The 23,747-nt window shown below is 35.7% G+C and overlaps 6 protein-coding genes across 6 annotated transcripts; 3 read left to right on the top strand and 3 right to left on the bottom strand.

Moving 5' to 3' along the window:
* Positions 1-703: 703 nt before the first annotated feature.
* Positions 704-3,586, bottom strand: LOC106322578 (protein RAE1). Its single transcript, XM_013760637.1, has 12 exons — positions 3,456-3,586; positions 3,300-3,377; positions 2,991-3,077; positions 2,833-2,910; positions 2,531-2,724; positions 2,286-2,427; positions 1,989-2,069; positions 1,620-1,748; positions 1,451-1,528; positions 1,282-1,353; positions 1,083-1,163; positions 704-978 (listed from the first exon to the last, which is right to left on the bottom strand). The coding sequence occupies exons 2-12, from the start codon at positions 3,348-3,350 to the stop codon at positions 931-933; spliced, it is 1,041 nt and encodes a 346-aa protein (XP_013616091.1). The 5' UTR covers positions 3,351-3,377; positions 3,456-3,586; the 3' UTR covers positions 704-930.
* Positions 3,587-3,741: 155 nt separating this feature from the next.
* LOC106327287 (nuclear pore complex protein NUP96) lies at positions 3,742-8,232 on the top strand. The gene is made up of 6 exons (XM_013765408.1): positions 3,742-3,986; positions 4,173-6,646; positions 6,722-6,845; positions 6,961-7,109; positions 7,325-7,422; positions 7,809-8,232. The coding sequence occupies exons 1-6, from the start codon at positions 3,956-3,958 to the stop codon at positions 8,014-8,016; spliced, it is 3,084 nt and encodes a 1,027-aa protein (XP_013620862.1). The 5' UTR covers positions 3,742-3,955; the 3' UTR covers positions 8,017-8,232.
* Positions 8,233-9,130: 898 nt separating this feature from the next.
* On the top strand, positions 9,131-10,958 carry LOC106326423 (DCN1-like protein 4). Its single transcript, XM_013764408.1, has 10 exons — positions 9,131-9,196; positions 9,298-9,382; positions 9,485-9,575; positions 9,681-9,755; positions 9,876-9,912; positions 10,109-10,192; positions 10,282-10,342; positions 10,467-10,573; positions 10,662-10,727; positions 10,832-10,958. The coding sequence occupies exons 2-10, from the start codon at positions 9,298-9,300 to the stop codon at positions 10,925-10,927; spliced, it is 702 nt and encodes a 233-aa protein (XP_013619862.1). The 5' UTR covers positions 9,131-9,196; the 3' UTR covers positions 10,928-10,958.
* Positions 10,959-13,520: 2,562 nt separating this feature from the next.
* Positions 13,521-14,365, bottom strand: LOC106325819 (zinc finger protein 1-like). The gene has a single exon (XM_013763867.1). The coding sequence runs from the start codon at positions 14,322-14,324 to the stop codon at positions 13,638-13,640; it is 687 nt and encodes a 228-aa protein (XP_013619321.1). The 5' UTR covers positions 14,325-14,365; the 3' UTR covers positions 13,521-13,637.
* Positions 14,366-16,804: 2,439 nt separating this feature from the next.
* On the top strand, positions 16,805-18,545 carry LOC106324919 (60S ribosomal protein L7-1-like). The gene is made up of 6 exons (XM_013762924.1): positions 16,805-16,884; positions 17,027-17,277; positions 17,632-17,729; positions 17,818-17,955; positions 18,038-18,140; positions 18,214-18,545. Exons 2-6 carry the CDS (start codon positions 17,068-17,070, stop codon positions 18,430-18,432), a joined length of 768 nt encoding a protein of 255 aa, XP_013618378.1. The 5' UTR covers positions 16,805-16,884; positions 17,027-17,067; the 3' UTR covers positions 18,433-18,545.
* Positions 18,546-21,835: 3,290 nt separating this feature from the next.
* LOC106325220 (aquaporin NIP6-1) lies at positions 21,836-23,520 on the bottom strand. Its single transcript, XM_013763250.1, has 5 exons — positions 23,198-23,520; positions 22,899-23,123; positions 22,531-22,725; positions 22,385-22,446; positions 21,836-22,114 (listed from the first exon to the last, which is right to left on the bottom strand). Exons 1-5 carry the CDS (start codon positions 23,438-23,440, stop codon positions 21,922-21,924), a joined length of 918 nt encoding a protein of 305 aa, XP_013618704.1. The 5' UTR covers positions 23,441-23,520; the 3' UTR covers positions 21,836-21,921.
* Positions 23,521-23,747: the final 227 nt, after the last annotated feature.

The raw sequence follows: 23,747 nt of genomic DNA, 5'->3' as shown, positions 1-23,747 counted from the left end.
TATCAAAGACTGGAATCTTCAGCTAACATAGAGGAGAATGTACTAACGAGATCGACGCCTTCGTTCTTTGATATCGTCCCAGCTTGAATCTTCTTTCCCCGCCATCTTGTTTGTTGTTTTCTCGTGTAAACTTTTCTTTTTTAAACTCTTTCTTGACAGATGTTTTTCAAAGTTATTCTGCAGTTTTTGTGTGCTTTCAAACTTGATAATTTTCTCTCGATCTTTACCCTTTTTAGGTTGTTATTTTAAAGAAACAGAAGAAACAAAATGGAGAAAAACAGAAACAGGAATTTTTTTTTTAATGAAATTATTTTTGTTAGAATGAAAGAAATTGGTTTTGCAATTGCAGTGTTTATATAAGAGAGAGAGAGAGAGTCTGAAGATGATTAGCAGTTGTAGTAGTGAAGGATCGGGAGTTTTTGCAATGGGACAAAGTCCATGTCCTTCGCTTTACTCCCGCTTCCACTAATCAACTCCCATTTTTTATTCTTTTCTTTTCTTTTCGTCTCTCTCTGTATTCTTTTGCTATATTAACCATAGCCATAACCATATTTAGATACTTGCATGATTGCTCTCTCCGTTCTAGGATTATAGTTTTTTTCACAAAAGAAAGAACATGTGTATATTCTATGCAATATGCGTAATGTTGTCCATTTAATCCTTATACTACTCAAATTTATCAACTGTAAAATAATTAAATATATTAAGAGTTCTAGAAACGTTTCATTATGTTTCGGAGGGTGGTAGTAGTACTTAGACAGACACAATTCCAAACTGAGCCAAAAGGAGAAACATCTAAGACAGACAGATAATTTACTTGATGGGAAAGAAAGAGACTCTACATTAAAACGATATCAAGACAGCTAAAAGCATCATCCACCACTATAAGGGAGGAAGAGATCCTCTCTCACTGAAAGCAATTAGCTAATCTCATTTTCTGCCGGTCGTTACTCTTGGCTTCGCCTTGACCTCACTTTCCTGCAAGTTCATTCATACAAAATTAGTACACACTAGCTACTTATAGTTAATGTTTGGAAACATGAAGCAGAATTTATGAGTTGGGAGTTGCACACTAAACACACCTGTGGCAGGTGCAAGAAGATGCTGCTTTTCGCAGTTGCTGGGTTGTGATTCTCTGCACCTTTGCTCCAGTCATAGCACGACTACAATACAAAATGTTCAAAAGAACATTACTTTCTACCCTATATTCTCCAAAGTCACTTCTGATTTTGCAGATTTAACATCATCTAATAAAGTGAAAACAAAGAAGATGTAGCATACCGCATATGCATATATGGACCCATCGTGGTTAAACGAACTGCAAGGAATTGGCTGACTGCACCTTGACATGGCCTGACATTCATCAGTGAACAATGCACACAACTGTTAGAATTATGTATATATAAGACACAATAGTTAAATGAAAAGCACATAAGTAACATGATATTACCTTGAGTCTTTGTTTACTATCCTTGTCCCAGAAATTGAAAGCCCCATCTGAGCCAGCAGTGGCAAAAGTTCCTTGTACCTTCATATTACACAACTCAAACAATTAACATCTGTACAATATATTTTCATGGTGCTGAAGCTTTAAGACTACTGAGCCATAGAGAGCTTACCGGATGGAAGTTCAGAGCGTTGACAGAATAGATCTCATTCCCATCTCTGTGGCATTTGAATGTGAAGTTCTTGTTCTGTTGAGAATCATCCAGATGATGGACACCAACTCGCCCTTCAATTGAACCAACCTATATAGAGAGAGCATCGGATCTGGTTATATACTTGACAGTTTCTGTGATCTAGATAAGATGTGACTGATGAAACAACTTCCAACATTACTATACCTATTTGTTACTAGAATAACCAACAGAAACTTCTCAAGCTTGAAAAGGATAACGTTTTGTATAATTACAAGCACGTGAGATCAATGTGTTGTGCCATCGAATTAACCAAACCACAATCGAAAAGGATAATATAAGAAGACATACCAAAAATCCTTGCTGATCAGGGAAGGCAGTAACACACCTCGTCTGGTACTTGAGTGGTGACACGATTCTCTTGAACTCAGTCTGCAGTTTACCAAATTAATAAAAAGTTCAGTACACAAGTGAAATAGTAAATCTGATGGTCGAAACGCCTTGATGAGCCACCAGACTAGTTCTTCGTAGGATACACTACATGCTTATTCAATTGATCCATGTGTTGCTAAATTGATCATCTATTTGATGCTCAGCAGTCTTAGCACTCGGAGATCACACACAAAAGTCGTAAAACAGAAAACAGACCTGAGGATTTTGCAAGTTGAAGACAATCAGATTCCTATCTGCAGTACCGACAACCATCAGAGGGTGTTTCACAGACAAAGCATAGCATTTATCTGGAAGCTGTTGGGTATGCACAGGAGTTTGCTGCCTTGTGTCCCAATATCTGGAAAGGAAACCAACATACATTCGTTTTATTATCAGTCAGGCAATTCTATCATTTGTTTGATTTCGCAATAGAGTATATAATGAACAAATCAAATCTTTACCGCAATGTTTTATCCCAGCTACCAGTAACGAGGAGATTCATTCCGGGGATCCAGGCCATGTCAACAATAGGAGCATCGTGCATAGCAACAGTAACAGGTTGACCGCCGGACAACAAGGGCCACATTTTGGCTTGCTTATCACAACCTCCACTAAAGACAGTGGTTCCATCATCTTTCCAAGCAGAGCACAAGACCTTAAACAGAAGAAAAGAAAAGAAGAGATATACACAATCATGAGATTATAAGTAGAAGGGAAAGCAAGAATAAGAAGAAAAAAAAGATAGGAAGCAACAAGAAATTACCGGCTGATCATGAGATATAGATGCTTTAGGAGCACTTGCTAGAGAGGCTCCACTACGGGATATTTCCCAACACCTCACCTATAACGAGAGACGAAGCAAATTCAAACACCAGAATACGAATAGAGGAGAAACAAAGAAAGGAGGGCAAAGAATAAAACCTGATTGTCCCAAGAAGTGGCGACAAGAATATCGGCTCTTGGGCTAAAACTTAAGCTGGAGATAGAATCTGCGGGTGATGGAGTAACCTGCAGGACAACGGAAACAATTATGTGAAATTTGTACTACAAGTATAAAAAGATTGGAGCTTTAATAGAAACAAGTCTCAAAAACACGAGTTACAGCTACAAAGTAAGACACTTAAAAAAGGGTTTTCGCAGCAATAAAGAAAGGAGCAAACTTTGTGAGAATCCAACAGAAAGCTCTTCGATCTCTCAATCTAACTCAAACAACGGCCATAGAAGAATTACCTCAAAGGATTTGTTAGGATTAGTATTCGCCGTCGCACCAAAGGTAGCCATTATCACGAGCCTAGGTCGTCGGAATCACTGTAAAAACAGTTCGAATCAGGAGATAAGAAAGTAATCAGACGGAGAAAGTCGAATGAGAGAATAAAAGAGAGATACCTAGAGATAGAGAGGACGTTCGTCGGAGATTAGACGTTTCCGGAAAGCAGAAGACGAAGTGAGTCGGAAAAAGAATGCGAGACGAGAAGAGTTTATATAGAAAGATCCTCCGCCCTGCGTCTAATTGACGTCCGGCGAAGCGTTGTTCGGACGCTGAACTCATAAATAAAAATAAAAGGAAGATGTAAATGGGCCCTATTATTGGGCTTTGGCCCAATTTTTATTTAGTGTTTTACGGGTCGGGTAGGAACACGGATCCTAACCAAAGCAGGCGGATCTGACAAAATTTGAGAGCGCCTTTGCCTCCCTCTCTCTCTCTCTCTCTCTCTCTCTCTCTCTACAGCGCCTTAGATAGAAGAAGAAGGGTTTTAGACTGTCGCCGCCGTCCTTCAGCGCCACCGTCCGTGAGCGATGGATTCGTGATAGAAACCGGAAAAAGAGGCACAGTACGGTGACAGTCTATAAGACCCTAGACTCTCTCTCTACCTTGGTGGTCAATCATGGCGTCTCTTTCTATTCTTCAAGCTCCAGGTAACTCTTTGGACTATTGATTGTAGCGATTCATGGCTTCTTTCACTGTATCGGCTTGGTCAGTTGATTCATTAAGTTTCAAAGGGGAGTCCTTTGCATTGCCTAGGGTTGATTGAGCTTCCTTTTTAATCAGCTCTCAAGTTTAAGCTTGTCGTCTCTTAAGTTCCCTATACTCTTTGTTGACAGAGATTTCAACGATGGCTACAAGTTTGGACTCACACAGAAAGATCCTTTTTGATGGAAATGATATCAGAGATTCATTGCCTTCCTTGAACTCACCCGACTACTTCTTGAAGCCATCCATGAACGAGCTTTTCCAGCGAGAAATTGAAAGCCCTGGTTTTTGCAGCCGTGTCCCTGATTTCACTGTTGGGAGGATTGGTTACGGTCTTATCAAGTTTATTGGAACTACAGATGTTAGAAAGCTAGATCTGGATCAGATTGTTCAGTTTCAGAGGCACGAGGTGGTTGTTTATGATGATGAGAGCTCCAAGCCTGCTGTTGGCGAGGGGCTTAACAAGCCTGCTGAGGTCACTCTGATCGTTAACATGGCTTGTGGGGAAGAGCGTGCTGACCATGTTTCTTATAAATTAAAACAGATTGCTGAAAGACAAGGGGCAACTTTCATCTCATTTGATCCTGAGATGGGTTTCTGGAACTTTTTGGTTCCTCATTTCAGTAGATTTGGGTTGAGTGATGATGAGGCAGAAGATATTACTATGGATGATGCCCCACGTTTGGAGAATCATCTAGGACTGAATGGTGACATGGTGGTAGCTGACGTTGACATAATGGAAACTTCCGAGTCTGAGCTTTCTCATTCTCTTCCAGCGCATCTAGGACTTGATCCTGGAAAGATGAAAGAAATGAGATTGCTGATGTTTCCTAGGGAAGATCTTGACGAAAGTGAGGAGTTTGGAGAGCAAACTTCCTTCCCCATGACATCATTGACTAAACGAAACGCAAGACCTTCACAAAAACAAAGAAATACTCATCAAGATACTCCACCGGTCGTGCGGAAAACGCCGCTTGCTTTGCTGGAGTATAACCCTGGTAATGATAAAAGCTCCCCAGGCAGCATCCTGATGGTCCAACAAAATAAAAACCTGGCAGTCAGAAAGTCGAAGATGGGAGGTTTCGAGCTGGACATCAGTCATGAGACGCCATTAACTGATAACTATTCCCGCAATGTTGTAGACGCAGCATTATTCATGGGAAGGTCGTTCCGTGCAGGTTGGGGACCAAATGGCGTGCTTCTTCACACTGGTAATCCAATAGGCAGTTCTAGTTCCCAGATAGTATTGTCTTCTGTGATCAGTGTAGATAAGATAGCAATTGACAAAGTGGTTCGGGATAAAAAGGAAAAAGTTCAGAAAGAACTTATCGACTCTGCATTTGAGACTCCCTTAAGTCTCCACAAGGAATTGTATCATGAAGAAGAAAAAGAAATCAGGTTTGGCTCTTTCAGTCTTAAACTTCAGAAAGTTGTCACTGATCGTGTGGTTCTTTCAGATATCTGCCGAAACTATATTGATATAATCGAGAAACAGCTAGAGTTTCCTGGGTTGTCCACCTCCGCGAAGCTCTTTTTGACTCACCAGGTCATGGTGTGGGAACTCATAAAAGTTCTCTTTTCTGAGAGACAGAGTACTTATGCAGCTTCTGATAATGAGGAAGACATGATGCAAGATGTCAAAGAAGAGTCTGCAGAAGTTGATACAGAAGCTCTTCCACTTATCCGAAGAGCAGAATTCAGTTGCTGGCTCCAAGAATGTGTCAGTCACCGTGTACAAGAAGACGTGAGCGATCTGAATGGTTCTGGCTACCTTAAGCACTTGTTCTTTCTTCTAACGGGACGAGAGCTTGATTCAGCGGTGGAACTTGCCATATCTAAGGGAGATGTTAGACTTGCTTGTTTGTTGAGCCAGGTTGGTGGATCAACTGTAAACCGCGATGATATCATGCAGCAGCTTCACCTTTGGGGAAGGAATGGGCTGGATTTTAACTACATTGAAAAGGATAGAATTAAGCTTTACGAATTGCTTGCTGGTAACATCCACGATGCACTACAAGATTTTGAAATTGACTGGAAGAGATTCCTAGGGTTGTTGATGTGGCATCATCTGGCTCCAGACAGTTCCTTGCCTGTCATCTTCAGAAATTATCAACTCCTACTAGATCAGGGAAAGGCACCGTGGCCAGTCCCAATATATATCGACGAAGGACCAGCAGATGGAATTGTAAGCAACACCAAGCATTCTGACCTGTTGTATTATCTTATGCTTTTGCACAGCAGAGAAGAGCAGAAAATTGGTTTTCTGAAGACTATGTTCAGTGCCTTCTCTTCAACTGACGACCCACTTGACTATCATATGATCTGGCACCAGCGAGGAATATTAGAAGCAGTTGGAGCTTTCACTTCAGATGACCTTCATGGTCTCGATATGGGATTTGTTGCACAGCTTCTCTCTCAGGGCCTTTGTCATTGGGCTATCTACGTTGTTCTTCACATGCCCTACCGCAAAGACCGTCCATATCTACACTTCACTGTCATCCGGGAAATCCTGTTTCAGTTCTGTGAAACTTGGAGTTCTGTGGAATCACAGCGGCAATTTATAAAGGACTTGGGTATCCCTTCTGAATGGATGCACGAAGCTCTGGTAAGCACATTATACAAAACCCTTTTTCCATCTTATACTGATATGCGGATTGCTTTTTCTTTTCCTTTGTTGCAGGCAGTTTATTACAATTACCATGGAGATTTCGTAAAGGCTCTCGACCACTTTATCGAATGCGCTAACTGGGAAAGAGCTCATTCCATTTTTATGACATCAGTTGCTCATTCATTGTTTTTGTCAGGTAAGCTTCTTCATATCCTTATGGTGCAGACCCAATTGCTCAACTGGAACACGATTCCGGTGTAGTGTAGGAACGATCTGGTTGGATTGATCTATTTTATCTTTAATAAATGCAGCTAACCACTCAGAAATATGGAGAATTGCTACTTCAATGGACCACCGCAAGTCTGAGATTGAAAACTGGGACCTGGGTGCTGGAATTTACATGTCATTTTATTTACTAAAGAGTTCACTGGAAGAAGATGCGGATACAATGCTAGAACTGGTACGTCTATGTCGTAATAATCTTAAATTTGAGATTCAACTCCTAGAGATCTCAAATTGCTTAAACTATAGTTAGGCAGCTGCTTAAATCTTGTACTGATACTCAACGAAATTGCTTTCAATTCCCTATTCTCATGGACATAACATAATGATGATCGTTTTCTTGATGTGTGAATTACATGCATGACATGAACAACACAACTTTTGCTTCGGCAGGATTCCCCTGAGAGCAGAAACGAGTCGTGCAGAAGTTTTGTCGGTCGTTTAAACGAGTCATTGGCTGTTTGGGGTGATAGATTACCTGTTGAAGCCAGGTACGTACTCCATATATCTCACTTGCCAGTAGCTTAAGAACTAGTCACTACTTGCATGCACTTGTTTGATCCATGTTCGTTCATATTTTCCACTGGATTGTATAAGATCCTACTAGGTAGACCTCGTCTTACGTATTAATAACCTAGAAAGTATTACATAATGGAGCAGTTTTGGATGGATCCTTCTAAATTTGGTGGCATCCATAGTAATTGCTCCTAAACTAAGGCAGTTGGCTTCTGATGACTACATAGCTCAAGTTTGCTGTGTGGACAGATACGGGTCAAACATCTCACACACATTCTGAATTGATTCACAAAAAGCATTTTATTAAATTTGGTTACAACACACTACACTTAACGTACAAACTCTCTTGGTATGGCTGCAGAGTCGCATACACAAAGATGGCAGAGGAAATCTGCGAGTTGCTTCTGTCAGGTCTGAGTGTGTATCCTGATAGAGACTCTCAGCTACGCTGTTTTATGACAGCCTTCAAAGCTCCATTACCAGAAGATGTAAGATCATCACATCTGCAAGATGCTGTCTCTCTCTTCTCTCTATATCTCTCAGAGACAGGTCACCAAACATCAGCTTAGTGACCCATTCATTGCTTATTACTCTTTGAGGAGGAGGAGGAGGGTCTTTGTGTTTACTACTGGTCAGTGGAAGAGATTCGGTTGGCTTTGTCATCTGTTTAGACGCGTGAATGGTTTTGATTTGGTCATGTTGTTTTAGAAAATTCCCAAATCTTATAAATATTATTGTTACACTATCAGGTAAAAAATAGATGAAAAAGGGGAAGTCTTTTCTTAGAGTACTGAAAAAAATGGTAGACTTCTCGGTGTTTTTTTTTTTCACTGAAACTCCAATATCATAAATTGAATCCATAACAGAATTCAGAAAAGCCATGATTAAAGATATTGGAGTTACAGTGTAATCAATCCCACCAACTCCGGCGCTTCTATTTCCAACATCACCTTATGTAATTTGCGTGAGGCCATACACTAAAAATTGATTTGACTATCTATGTTAATAAAATTAACTTACTTTTTCTATCACACATCCGTTTAGAACTCTAGAATTAAACATTTTTGGATTGAAGTAGTGAAAGAATGGGTCGCATGCCGAAAGAATGGGTTACATGCCAAATGAATGGGCATGAGTGGCCCATTAGCCCTGGACGGGGGCGTTTACATTCTTACCACTGGACCGAGAAACACCAATATTACATTTCACATTATCACCTCCGGGGTCGCCACTTCTTCTTCCCTTTGCACAAAACCGAAGTTTCTCTTATCCCATTCCTATCCGATTGATGCACCTCAAGCCACTGTCTAGCATCTTCGTGAATCTTAGCAGCAGTCACGTCTGCCTCAGTATTGTTTTTAAATGTAGAATTTTTCTTCGTTAGAAAGTAGATTATAAAAGAAAATTATTTGAGATAACACAAAATTAGAGATATCTGATTAAAATACACTATTTAGAAAATTGGTAAACTGATATTAAAAAGAAAAAAAAGGTAAATTGACAAAGGAAAGGATTTTTATGAAAAAGAAAAAGGAAAATATTAGTTAAAAAAAAAACTTTAGGAAAATATTAGTTTATCTCGTTAAAAGAAAAATTGTATAAAATCATACACATATAAAAAGACCAAGAGAGAAAAAAGAAAAGAAAAGAAGAAGACCAAGAGAAGAGAACTCGACACAAGCTATTACTCTCTTTCTCTATTGCTTTGCCCTTCCTTGACCTAGAAGCTTTCACGTCGCTCTTTTCCTGGTACAAATCGCCTTGTCCCCGCTGAAGACTCTATATATAGTTTATATTTATATATTTACTGTTCTGAATCTCAAATAAAGTGCACTTTGGTTGCGGTTTAGATGCCTCGTACTGCATCCAAGCCGACGAAGAAACGGAGTAAACCTTATACAGTTACCTCTTCAGACACGGATCCTGTTCCCTCAGGTATAACAAGAACATAAATCACCTTAGGGTTTATATCATAGTCAAGTTTGAACTCGGTTGAATCTAGCAAGTAAGTCAACAATCTTTGTGTGTTTGGTACAGCTTCGAGTAAAACTAAAAAGTCGTCCAAAGAGAATGATGAAAAATATAAGTTGTTTAATAAGTATGCCAATACATCTTCTGGTGTCATTGAGTAAGCAAGCACACATGATCACATTCCTCTTCTTGGTATTTATAATGCAACTCAATTTACGAACAAGGTTCTAACACTTTTCTTCTTAATTATTGCATCAAACAGTCCAGAAGGAATTGAGAAACTTTGCTCCAAATTGAAAGTTTCTCATACTGATATCAAGATCTTGATGCTGGCTTGGTAACTAATCAATTCACCAATATTTATTAATTTTCTTCTGTTATATATATATGTAACTCTTAGTTCCGAGCACAAGTCCATAACCTTAATACCTTAGTTTCTTAAACTCGTTCCTTACAGGAAAATGAAGGCTGAAAGACAAGGTTACTTCACAAAGGTAATAGCATTGTTCTCCCCTTTACAATATATATATATATATATATATATATATGTATATATATTATTTGCAAAAAAATATATGTGTATATATGGCTTCACATGATTCCATCAAACCCTTGACCTTTATATTTAAAATTAGGTTCTTGTTTTTACTTTTGTTCGTATGATCTTTACTCGCTTGACACCTATAATAGGCTGAATGGAGAAGAGCACTCAAGGCGTTAAAGGTTGACACTATCAAAAAATTGAAGAAAGCCCTTCCTGAGCTCGAGAAAGAGGTTTGATATATTTTTATTTTTATTTTCGTATTGATTAATAGCATGTTCTATATATATATCCTTGCGTTAATGTTTCTACGTTATTTCAGGTCAGAAAGCCATTGAATTTTGCAGACTTCTATGCTTATGCCTTTCGTTATTGTTTGACAGGTGAAATCATCGATCTACTCCGTCATGAGCATGATATTATATGATTTGTGTTTTTCGTTTTGTGTGCTTGTGTGACCTTTAACATAAACATAATAACATTATATCATTATTATTATCCATCCAGATGAAAGACAAAATTGCATAGACATTGGGACTATTTGTCAACTCCTAGATATGGTCTTAGGATCAACATTCCGTGACCAGGTTGATCACTTTGTCGACTACCTAAAGGTTTGACTCCACTATTTTTTTTTGTCTTCAAAACATCTTCTTTCAAAGTATTTGGCACTTGTAAATGGTATCATCTCATTGTGAATAGATCCAGAATGATTACAAAGTCATCACTATGGACCAATGGATGGGTTTTTATAGATTCTGCAATGAGGTACGTACTTTTCATATATTTCTATATTTCCTCCTCCTCCATGGCCATCCTCTTTAACCAAACGTTATTTGCATCTAATGTGATATTTTTTTTAAACATTACAGATAAGTTTCCCGGACATGACCAACTACAGTCTAGAACTTGCGTGGCCACTGATTCTAGACAATTTTTTTGAGTGGATGCGCGAAAAGCAAGCATGATAGTTTCCATATTTGTCAAACTGTTTTAGTCTCTCTAGCTTCAAACAGCCTCCATTTTTCACAATAACTTCAAATTTGATTATTGTTATCATTGATGAACAGAATGTTATATAACTTCAAATTTGATTATTGTTATCATTGATGAACAGAATGTTATATAACTTCAAATTTGATTATTGTTATCATTGATGAACAGAATGTTATATAACTTCAAATTTGATTATTGTTATCATTGATGAACAGAATGTTATATATATTATTTGCAAACTTATATATGAGTTCTATATTCAAATATTCTGCTCTGCTATATTTGCAAACTAATAATTTTTTTTTAAAAATATTTTATCCTCGCTTGTTATGATTTTTTTTTCATAAACGAATTAAGTACCTATCATAAGTCTCAGGCCTTACTGCACGAATCGCTTATATTCTGTGCTTTATAAATGAACATTGGCGGTACGCTGCTTTAATAATTCAGTATATTATGGGGTCCGATATAAAGCTTAATATTCCTTTATCTTTGTCTCAACTTTTTTTGTCTTAAAGATTACCCCATTTTCTTTTTAATTGACTTAGAATGATCACTTTTCGTTTCTAAGTGTTGAAAATGATTGTATCAATGACCATAGAAATAGTGAGAGCTTATTATAATACAAACTGCTGGAAGAACATACCTGAAAGTGGAGATCCACCTGTTGGAAATATAATCATGATATATCATGCATGGAAGTCTCTTTCCAAATTGGCCCCGCGTAGAATACCAAGATAGTTGTCAACTCTACAAGAAAAATAAAGCAAGAGTTTAACAAACACAAGTGATGGAACATAGAACTGCTACTAGCATTCCACATTTTACCGATGCAGAAACGAAGTATTCAAGCTACGTAGCAAATCAGTTTCAATATACAAAAGTTTACCCTTGACTTGTTTTTTAGCTCGGAGATTGTGTAAAAACGACTCCTTGGTGCATATTTACGAGCATAGACAGTCACATGTACAACATTCCAGATATGTTGTGTCTCGTTCTTTAGTATGTGGGTATGACTGCTTGTTTGCACTGTTTCTTACCAGAAATGAAGAGATTAAAAGTGCTTTAGAAAGTTAAGCTTGTAGAATGATGACTTCTCGGGTAATTTTCTTTTTCCCCCTTAGGGAACTTGCTAGCTAATACTTCTGTCAGACAGACTTGGTGACTTCCAAACCAATTCTTAGTGTTCCTTAACAGAGGAGCAACTCCATGATTTAATGACTTCTTTACTTTTTTTTTTATTCCCTAGTGTGGATTTACTGTGAAACACCAGAAGTTAAAAGGGACAAGCCAGCTGAATTCATTTTATTATTATGATGATGAAAAACAATCGTAATTATAATGTGGATTTTTTTATTTATTTGTTAGGCTACTTATTATCTCTCTTTGTGGTGAATAATTACTGACATTAGTTTATGATGAAAATAATCATATGTAAAAAGGGTAATTTAGCATCTAAGACGCTTGCGTAGTGAGGATATGATAATATATCCTTGTCTGGAGAATGTTGGATCTTTTTCCACTGTGAATCTGTGATATATGATTTTGGTATCTACATAGAAATCTTAATCGATGTGACGTTGTAGGATAATTTGAGGGATTATTGAAGTAATAATGGTGCATAACAACATGATTTCCGCATCGTTAACATCTTGATTGTGAAAAATATTGATTGTTTATTGCAATGATTAGCATAATTATAACTTTAGTGTAAACATCAACTTGATACGGACCCCATCCAAAGCAAACTTCACAGATTCTTTGGGTTATATAATTTAGTACATCCAAGATAATAATTCATTTTCACTAATAGATCCGTCTCACCCACATGGTTATATACCATTCCAAAAGCTATATAAGTTGTGAAATGTCAATTGACATATGTAATTATTACAAAATATATATGCAATAATGCAGATAATTATTTTCAGAGTTGGTAATCTATTATAATATATATTTTTTTTGTAATGTGATTAAATTGTGAAATAATAGTAGCGACATGACAAGCTTAGATTAAAAAGGACCATCGGAATTTAACTTTAATAGTCACATGGCGATGAAAACAACACAACCTCTGACGAACTCTTCACTTGTAGATTAATGTCTGTTTCTTTTAACTACATGTAGGACCTCTCTTCGATAATCACACTGTATCCACTCTAGATTTTGTTCTTAAAAATGTAAATTCTTGCTTATGCCGATTTATTTTGTCATATGATGAAGAAAATCCACCACTAGACTATCATCTTTTGTATATACTATATAGAATACATATATATTATTATTATTGATAGACTAAAGTCAGTTCACGCCTAATTGATCGGCGACAGTTTAGTGGGCAATAATACGTATAACGTAGGACATGTTTTGTTTCTTTTATCAACTCTACTCCACAAATACTTTTGCAGTTCTCTCACTTGAATCATCCTAATAATATATGTCCAATACCTAACATAGTAATTTAATTTAATAAAAGCTTTGAGTATTGTACTGCATATATTAAAAGAGACCTCAGTTATTAAACTACAAAACAAGATATCATGGAAAAGGTATAGCTTAGTTAATGAAACTCTTTACACATTCTGCAGTTAATCATTGTATCAAGCAAAGATAAGCATCAAGAGATATTTATATAATTGAAAGTTACAGTAATAAAGACTAAAAGACGATGACAATAAGAGATTATAGCTTAAGAGTCAAGTCAATCTTGCTAAACTGATTATGATCTTCTTGCTTGTTCTTGAAATATCCAATCCTCTCCAACGCAAGAGCAGTAAACTTGCTGCTATTACTGCTGGCCTCTTCAAGGTGAAATTTCTCTGGCAGCATCTTTCCGATGGCCGGTCTCTGGTGAAGGTTCTGTTTGAAAACATGACTTAAACTCGCTCTTTGTCTTCCTAAAAGGGGATTATGGATCGTTGAATGAGCCTGAATCCCTAGCGTTGATCTGTTACTAGTCGAGCCATGTAACGGTAACGATGCCATGCTTGCGAATCTGCTGACTGAACCGTGTCCAAACGCGAACACCGAGGAAGGATGGGAGGAGGAGAGACTCATCTTGTAGTACTTCCCGCGTTTGGCTAAGGTGCGTTCGCGTTTATGAGCGTTTTGGTGACCGCCTAGTGCTTGTGAGCTATAGAACTTTCTTTGACAATAGTTGCATGAGAACACTCTCGGATCTTCCAAATGTTCTTGATGATTGTGATGATGATGAGAAGTCGACGATGAGCTGGATTTAAAAGAATCGATGAGATTGAACTCTGATGAAGTCGTACCACGTGGGAAAAGGGTCAAGCCTAAATCAAGATCTTGATGACCTCGTTTCTCGATTTTAAACATTTCTTGATATTCTTTGACGGAAGGATCCATGTGTATTTTGTGTATATAGCCTATAGAGAAATGCTGTTCCAAAAAAAAAAAAAAAAAAAAAAAAAAAAGCCTATAGAGAAATGTATAAAGAGAAAGAAAGTAAAATTTGGATATAGATGTGAAGTGATGTGGTCGTGGGAAGTGAAGTGTGTGTTCTATTTATGGAATTGGCCAGACATGTGACCTTTAAAATAATTGAATGGTGTTTGAAGAAGAAAAAGACACTTTTGATGTGTGCAATCTGACCTAGAGCTACAGAGCCCACACATGTAATTGTATAGTAGTGGACACTGGAAAGAGTATGTTGTAATAATCTGAATTATTGATTTATTAGGGACATGAATAATGAATGTTCATGATTTCATGTTATACCTATTAATTGTAATAAATGCTATAAGTAGCCATATCTTAATCAAATGAGTTTGTCTTTGTCCTCACCTAGTTTTTTATGTAAATTTCTTAATTATCGTTTTTTCATCATAATTTTTTGTTTTGAATAATGAAACATATCTATACCGTATGCACGTAGTTCCATTTATTTAGGGTTTAGGTGAGACGTTTGATTCAAAACCCTAAACGAATAAGCTGTCTTTATTTGTTTTAAGTGTTAGGTGAGTTTAGCAGACTGGAAAAGGATTACGAAGCCAATTAAATCTCCCCGACAATCCCTTTCGTTTCAATTTTTTTTAATAGATTCTCCCGTTTCGGTTGAATGTCCAAAACAGAAAAACCATACACATCCATCTCTCATAAAAATGTCATTAATCATTGTTTATGATTATATATGCGTTCTCGTTAACTTACAAAACCATACCTCATTGGTATAAGTCAACTAAACTGTTAAATCAGTCTTTCGTTTAAGCTGAAATTGTGGTTTATCCACCAAAAAGAGTTGTATTTGTTTTGTTTAGACATTATTCTTTTTAATCGTGGGAGTGAATAAATTAAAATACATATATATATATATATATATAGTATATATATATATGTGTGTCATTGTGTGATTTTATATACACACGTAAAAATACGAGAGGATCTTTTTATCTTTGTGACACTTTATCTTTGTGACACAAAAAAGAGGATCTTTTTATAACAAGGTAAAGTACAACCTCAGTTGATAATATGTAAACTGCATTTAAATCTGATGTGTGTGTTCTGCAGTTTATAAACACACTATTTGATACATGAAATTTTTTTTTTCATACATGAAATGTTTTTTTCTGGCTGGCCAATGATTGAGATTACGATTTTCATATTTTAATACATCCAACCAACTATAATCTTATCACCAACATATGATTCCCTAATATACATATTGTTGATTTCTTTTGAAATTTAAAAACATCATCTGCTGGGAAAAAGAAACCATCCAAGCTTAAGTATCAAAAGTACATGTTTTTTTTGGTTTCACCGTAGTGACTTGTGAGGTGATGCATTTTGTTTTTATTTTTGCTTTGTCTAATCAACTTCAGTATATCTCCTCCTAGATTACCTTGTCGATCCAACCTCCGCACCAAAAATATATATGGACCATCCTCTCATTCTTTATTACCCAAACGAAAAGGCCAAAAAAAGAAAAGAAAAAAAGAATGTATAAAACATCCGAAGTTCGTCTAAAGTTGCGTACAATTAAATTTGATATTTTTTATACATGTATAAATAGAACTAAAATATGATCAAATTTTGCATCTTTACTTTAAGTTAAAGTTTTATTAAAACTAATTAATCTCAATCTTAATTTACTTATTGTATGTTTAGTTGTTAGTGTTATATATTTATTTATACATCCTTTTTTTGAAAATATTTAGACATGATAATTGAGTTCTTATACATAACTTCATGTAAATATGTATAATTTCATCTATATAATCTATTAGGTTCAAACACATTAAACTTTTTTGATAAACAAAACTATTAATCATGATCTGGAATTTGTATAAATCATTTTATACCTAGATTAAGTTTCTTTTGAGTTTTTTTTTTTAAATGTAGATTAAAAAAATATCTCTAATTATATTAATAAATTTGAAAGTTATAACATTATTAATTTATAGAAACTTGATTTTACTTAATAATTAAATTACCCCTAATCTAGAGAATTTTTTTAGGATAGCCCTTTTGAGTTTATGTTCTAAAAAATTATATTTTTACCCTAAAGTTAATTAATCTAGAATTAGGATTTAGAGTTAAGATATGAGTTTTGGGGTAGAGTTTCTAATTTCTAAACATAAAAAATAAATATTAAATTTTGTAAAATAAAATAAATTATTTTGATCATTTTCTTTGTTGAATGCTATTTTTGTAAATGGCTATCTGAGAGAATTGTATCTGGTTTATCGTAAACAATTTTACCTTATACAGTGTTTGATTTAACCATTATGCTTATGAAGCCCATCTCTTTGTTGATAGGATATCACGAAACAATGGGCTAACTCATTAAAATGCAGTGAAACCCAAATAAGCCCATATATGGTAGACGTAGAGCTTAGGTTGTTAACAGAGAGTTGATAAACCCTAGAATCTCATTCTCAGCCACCGTTCAATTGCTTCGTCGCCACCGGTAGGTTTTGTGTCTCGTTAAGCTTCGTGTTTTGTCCCGCTAGACTCACCTCTAGGGTTTAGCAGCTCTCTTTCTGTTTGTTTTGTTTCGTCCCCTTTCATAACATTTTTGGATAAGAATCTAAGATGTGTTTCCTTTGTAGAGATAATAATAATAATAATCGCTGAAGAAGAAGCTAAGGTAATGGCTGTAGAAGAACCTGAGGTGATGGCTGTAGAAGAACCTAAGGGTTTGGACTACATACCTGAGGTTATACTTAAGAAGAGGAAGAACAGAGATGAGCTTGCCTTTATCAGGAAGAAACAGCTTGAGCTCGGAAACTTCGGCAAGAAGAAGAAGAAAGTTGCTGATATCAAACGCCCAGAAGATTTTGTTTTAGAGTTCAGAGCTAAGGTACCTCCTCAATCTCCTTTGTATTACCAAAAAAATACTTGCCTTTAGTCAGGGTCCATTAGTTTTACTTGTCTACCATCTTAGTAGTTTTTTTTTTTTCAGAACTTGTTTTGTAATCCATGGAATGATTAAGGGATTTGAACTAAATTTAAATTTATAGTCTTTATCTCTGCTGAGTGTTCTGTGTTATATATTTGTCAGAGTCTCTTAGACTGTAATTGTTCTACATGTCGGATGTGTTTCTCATTTAAGATTTCTCACAGTCTATAAGATTGTGCTTACATGGCTTGTTGTTTGTTTTGTTTATATATACTGCATAGTTCTTGTAATCTGACTGGTCTAATGTTCATGTAGGAAGTAGATCTTATTCGGATGAAGCAAAGGGTTAAGAGGCCAAAGTCATCTCCTGCACCGATAAATTCAAACCTTGTCTTCATCATACGCATACAAGGGTAATTGATATTCTCCAATTGTATTTTTAGTCTTTATATCTCTTTGAGTGTTCTCATCATCCCCTCCCTTTTACTTTCTGGTGAGCAGCAAGAATGATATGCACCCAAAGACCAAGAAGGTTCTCAACAGTATGCAACTAAGGAGCACTTTTACTGGTGTCTTTGCCAAAGCAACTGACGGTTTGTTTCAAAAGCTTCTCAAAGTTCAGCCTTACGTTACCTATGGGTGAGCATAAACAAAATCAAATCTTTCAATGCTGTTTATCTTTATTGATTCTTGTGTGAACTAATGTTTGTGATTCTTGAAGATACCCGAGTGATAAGAGCGTTAAGGACCTCATATTCAAAAAGGGATACACAATCATAGAAGGCAATCCTGTTCCTCTTACCGACAACAACATAATCGAACAGGTAATAAGTAGTTTCCTATTCAAAGTATACAAGAGCTTATTGCAGATAATGACCATGCTGTTTTGTAACGTAGGCTCTAGGAGAACATGGAATCTTCTGCATAGAAGACCTTGTGAATGAGATATCAAGGGTCGGTGTTCATTTCAGAGAAGTTATGAGATTCTTGGGACCATTGAAACTCAACAAGCCTGAGGCTGGTGTCTTGCGTGGGAAGAAACGGGTTTTCAGTGATGGTGGAGATACTGGAAACCGTGAAGACAAGATCAACGATCTCATCATCAAAATGAACTAGAAGAAGCGTGCTACTTACTATGTTTTACTTAAAAGAAAAAAAAAAAAATCTGTGTGAGACCTTTGGAAAAACGCTAATGCAATTTTGCTTTTTGAAAGGAAAAATATTCACAATTTTATACTGATATCGTTAGAGCCTATATTATACACACGTGACAGAAATATAGTAACAGTGAGAATGGATTTGAAGTTTTTGGTCACTGATCATCTTCTGAAGCTCCTCTTTACTGTGTTTTTCGTCTTCCTCTGGGAGCTTCACGAATAGTTAGCTGCAATGGCTGGACGTCCTGTTCTTACAGGATTCATCGAAGCAGAAGTAACGTGTTTGTTGATCATGATCAACAAAACATTTATATAGAAGAAACAAGAAGATAAATCGTGATTTAGATCTATGTAGTGAATGATCGAAATCATCTGTTGATAGTCTCTAACTTCATATCAAAGAGAAAAGCAACATCAGTTTGAGACGAAAACAAATTGAATCGAGTTCGTCATTCATCTTTTTTCTTTGCAAGTTGATGCTAAAGGTTATAGATTTTCTGTATAATGACAGAGTTCTGGAAAACGATTAAAATTAAATGAAAAAGATTATGTATTTACATTCATGACATTAATGAATGATAAAAACAAAATCGCATAACTGGTTGTTGAACTTGAGATTGGATGTTGTCCAATCGACCAAGACAAAATAATTGTTGTCCTTGAGAAACTTATTTTTAATATATATATGTCAAAATATTTTTAAAAAAATTCAAAACTAATCACCGATTTTCTGCTAGCGATTAGAGTTCTTGACCACCTAATCATAGACCATTATGTAATGAATATTGTGGGTATGTTACTTGGGAATAAAATATCAAATTCATGTGGTGTACATTTTGGGCAATATTGTCCAATGCCATTTTTAATCTTGAGTATGTGAGACTCATGATTTAATTTTAACTGGAATGGATCCTTGTTAATTCAAAAAGTCATAGAGGTATATATGAGATGGCGCATATTTCAACCGACAAGTTTTGTATTCTCTAAACTCATTTCGATATTTAGGTTTCTTTGTTAAGTGTTCTTCTGTAAGCTTGAATGTGACAGATTTTGTTAATAGTTACACTGAAATTTAGAATCTTTTGAAGTAATCGAGACGGTTATGTTTGATATTTGGTTCTTGACTAAGTTACCTTTTATTTACAGATGCATATATTGATAATCAAAAATTCAAACTGTATCCAACAATTTTATTCAGATCGGTAGAGGTAAATTATTTTTGTTTTTGTATTTCATATACTGAGTGTATTTGCTGGTAACAGTCATGCAGCTGCTATAGACTCCAATGGCTATGTAAGCTTGAATAGTATTTGATTTCAATCCTAAACATCATGGCTATGTAAGCTTGAATAGTATTTGATTTCAATCCTAAACATCATGGCTATGTAAGCTTGAATAGTATTTGATTTCAATCCTAAACATCATGGCTATGTAAGCTTGAATAGTATTTGATTTCAATCCTAAACATCATTTTGGTCACTTTCTTTGGATTCGTTACTGTTTCTTTTCTGAAGTGTAAAGTATACACATGGGGTAGAGTAATCTCATGTACTCTCGGACAGGGTGACAAGAATGACATACTACTCATGAAGCTGTGTTCAGCCTTAAGAACCATTTAGTAGTTCATATCTGAGAAAAGTGTTTCTTTTTTCGGTGAGCCTCATTTTCTTAAAAACTCAACCATTTTAATTGATATTATCTTCAACATTTGCAGGTTTGTGCGGATTATATGAACACAATGGTTTTTTGGTGAAAGTTGGCTTGGTGTATAGGCTCGGGAGGTCAGGATTTGACAGGCTCCGGCACTGTGGTGCTCACTCGAGAGGGAAAAGATTGTTTGAGTTTGGTGCTAGTGGTGATTCACAACTAGGTCATGACTCCATTCAGTCAGGGCCGGCTCTTACCCATGGCAACAAAGGCATTTGCCATGGGTCCATGAGTCTATAAACTTTTTTGTGTTGTTTTAAAAGTCTATTTCAATTTGTTAAATTATTAGAAATGTCTATAATTAAGTAAATTTAATATATTTATTAAAAAATAAAACAAGAAGAAATTTGTATTTTCACCATTAATTTTGATATATTTTTTCTATTTATTTAAGGTCTTAGGTCGTCTCCAATCATATTTTATTTTCTACTTAAAACATCATATTTGAGTAAAATATATTCCAACCCCACTTCATTTTCAACTCCAAAAAGAGTAATGACTAGGATTACTCCATTGAAACCTTTTTATTTAGAGAATGATCTTTTAAATCTTGAATGCTTTTATTTCATACTTAAGTATTTAAAATTGTACAATAACACAAAAATATGATTTCCATAAGAGATTAATTAATAATTTTACATAGAGATGCGTAAACTAATAAAATATCAAAACTAAACATAAAAAATAATTAAAAAATCATAAAATAAGTAATTTAATAATTCAGTAAATCATTTTTGGAACCGCTAAGATCAGTGAAGTATCGTCCAAATGATGAAAATGACCGATTTTAAAATTTTCTTCTTCAATTTATATAAATCAAAGATAGAGAAGCTCATTATTCATTATAAAATGCACCAATTTACCATTTGTGAAAAATATTCCAATGCTCATTATTGAACCAAAATATTGATATCTTATATATATTAATGTGGTTTTTAATAATAAATGTTTAATTTAAATGAATTATTTTTTATGGAAGTTCTGTAAATATAGATAGTTAGAGTTAATTGATAATTTTCATAGGTAGAAAGTATTAGTAACAATTATTAATTAAATAAAAGTAGGATCATTGATGACAAAAAAAAAGTTGGATCATTCTAAAAAAAATTTGGTGTAAAAAATAGAGTAATACATTGGAGTAAAATCTAATTCCATTTTGGTGTTGTATCATTATAGTACAAAAAATGGAATATTGCATTGAAGATGCTCTTAGAGCTCAAGTTATAAAAAATGCAGTGAAGAAAAAATATAGAAAATATTTATAAAAGGGTATATATTATGTGTTTCGCCTAGGGCTATTACATTGGTTAAGACGACACTGCATTCAGTCAGAGTTACATTGCCCAAATTGAGTTATTTGCTCAATTCTCAATCTCCATAACTAACCTCAGCCTGATTAAATAGAATTTTCACTATGCCGATTTTGTATGCTCTTTGTTTTACGTTTGAGGTTGTGTATATTGGTTCCCTAAACCACATATTTTTCTCAACTCTCTAACAGGTTTTTCATTTTCCATGTTATATCTCTATTATAGAAAATGTTTTGGAAACTCAATAGTTTTCTAGAAGAAGCCAGCTACTTACTATGTTTTCTTTTTATAAAATCTGTATGAGACTTTTTGGAGAAAAACATTCACAATTTTATACTGATATCGTTGGCTTAAGAGGTTATATTATAAACATATGTGACAGAAACAGAGCAACATAGTGAATGTATTTGAAAGTTTTTTTTTATCATCCATCATCTTCTGAAGCTCCTCTTTTCTTTGTGTTCTTCGTCTTCCTCTGGGAGCTTCACGACCGTGTACGTTCCTGCTCCTATTAACGCTCCAAGAATTGGTGCAGTAAGGTAAACCCAAATGGCTCTGTAATTGTTAGCTGCAATGGCTGGACCTAGTGTTCTTACAGGGTTCATCGAAGCAGAAGTTGCAGGTCTGTTAATCATAATCAACAAAACATAAAAATATATATAAGATTCAAGAAGAGACAATAGTGATTTAGATCTATTTAATGTACTCTCTCCGTTCTGAAATGTAGAATGTTTAAATTATTATATTAGGATTTTTAAGTAAATACTTCATATTTTACCATCTATTTTGTAATCAATCAAATAGTTTTTAAGAAAATATTTTAAAAGAAAAGTAACTTTTTTCATATGCTTGCTTCTATCTAAAACACCTTATATTTAAGAACTTAATATTTACCCAGCTATGAGTATGTTAAGCATGACCGTTGCTCCTACCGCTATTCCCGCCAACTCTCCCACCTGTAATTTTGTGAATATTTTCAGACACAAACAAACAATTGTTTGAAATGTTTTTTAAAGTTATTGTTGTGTTAATAAACTTACAGCTCTAGTGTCGGTGGCGACAGCAGTGACAACAAACATAAGGTTGAAGCTGATAATGAACTCCAAAGCGAAAGCTTGGCTGAGAGCCACGGTTGGCACCGTCACGCCAACGCTCATCGTTGGTTCAAACACTGCTTTCAGTGCAAACGCCGCACACACCGAGGCCAGTACCTGCGCTCCTATATAGACCGGCACCTAATATTTTTTTACACAATGAATTATTTTGACACTAATCAATAATTTCCATTAAAAGTCACTCTAAATTTTCTTTAGTTTAATAGAAGGTGCATGTTGCATGTCTATAATTCATATGGGCGTCTCAGTAACGTCCAAAAATGTATACAAAAAATAAAATTAAAGTAACTGACGTGTTTCCATGGGAAGTGTTTAAGAGCAGCAAATGAAATGGTGACAGCCGGATTGAGATGTGCCCCGGAGATGTGGCCGGTGGACAATATAACGATCATAACTGCCAGACCTGCCGAGGCAGCACATCCGATAAGCGTCACAGCTCCATCTGTCTTCTGATTCACAATCGCCGTGGCTGTTCCGGCGAATATCAGTATCAGTGTCCCAACAAACTCTGCTCCCAACTGTACACAAACTGATCTTTAGCTATGTGCTTATATATGGAGGGGTAACAAGTTAAGTTTGTATGTACGTGTACCTTACGGTAGAGGGAGACGTTAGGAGGAGGTAGAGCGCAAGAGACTGGAGGGAGTCTTCCATCTTCAAGAGCCCACTCATTGTCAACACTGAAACATTTGCAGCTTTTCAGAAGTGACTTTGGTGTGTATCTACCATTATGTCCACTCCTCTTCCCATCGAAACCTCCAAAGAGCGGTGCTCCTGGAGTTCCCGGTGTTGTCGCCGGCGTTGAGGGCATTGATGGAATCTCCTCGTGGTCCATTGCAGGGAGAGAGATGGGATCAGCTTTAAGGATATATATATATGTTTTGTGATTGTTGTGTTGTGGATATGTGAAGAGGATGTGTAAGGTATTTATAGGAGAAGATGTTTGAGAGTTGACTTCTGAGTGTAGGATCCTACATACAAGAATGATACTACCTCCATTTAGAAATGTAAGATGTTTAATAGAGTTTGTGTGTGTTTACACTACAAGAAAACACAAAGTTTTACGAGGGCGGCTTTCCTCGTGATTTCGTCGTAAAAGCAGTGTTACGAGGAATTAGCGAGGAAACCCGTTTCGTCGTTAT

This window comes from Brassica oleracea, chromosome C2 (assembly GCF_000695525.1).
Source record: "Brassica oleracea var. oleracea cultivar TO1000 chromosome C2, BOL, whole genome shotgun sequence".
Lineage (NCBI taxonomy): Eukaryota > Viridiplantae > Streptophyta > Magnoliopsida > Brassicales > Brassicaceae > Brassica > Brassica oleracea.
This window is presented reverse-complemented; position numbering and strand designations above follow the sequence as displayed.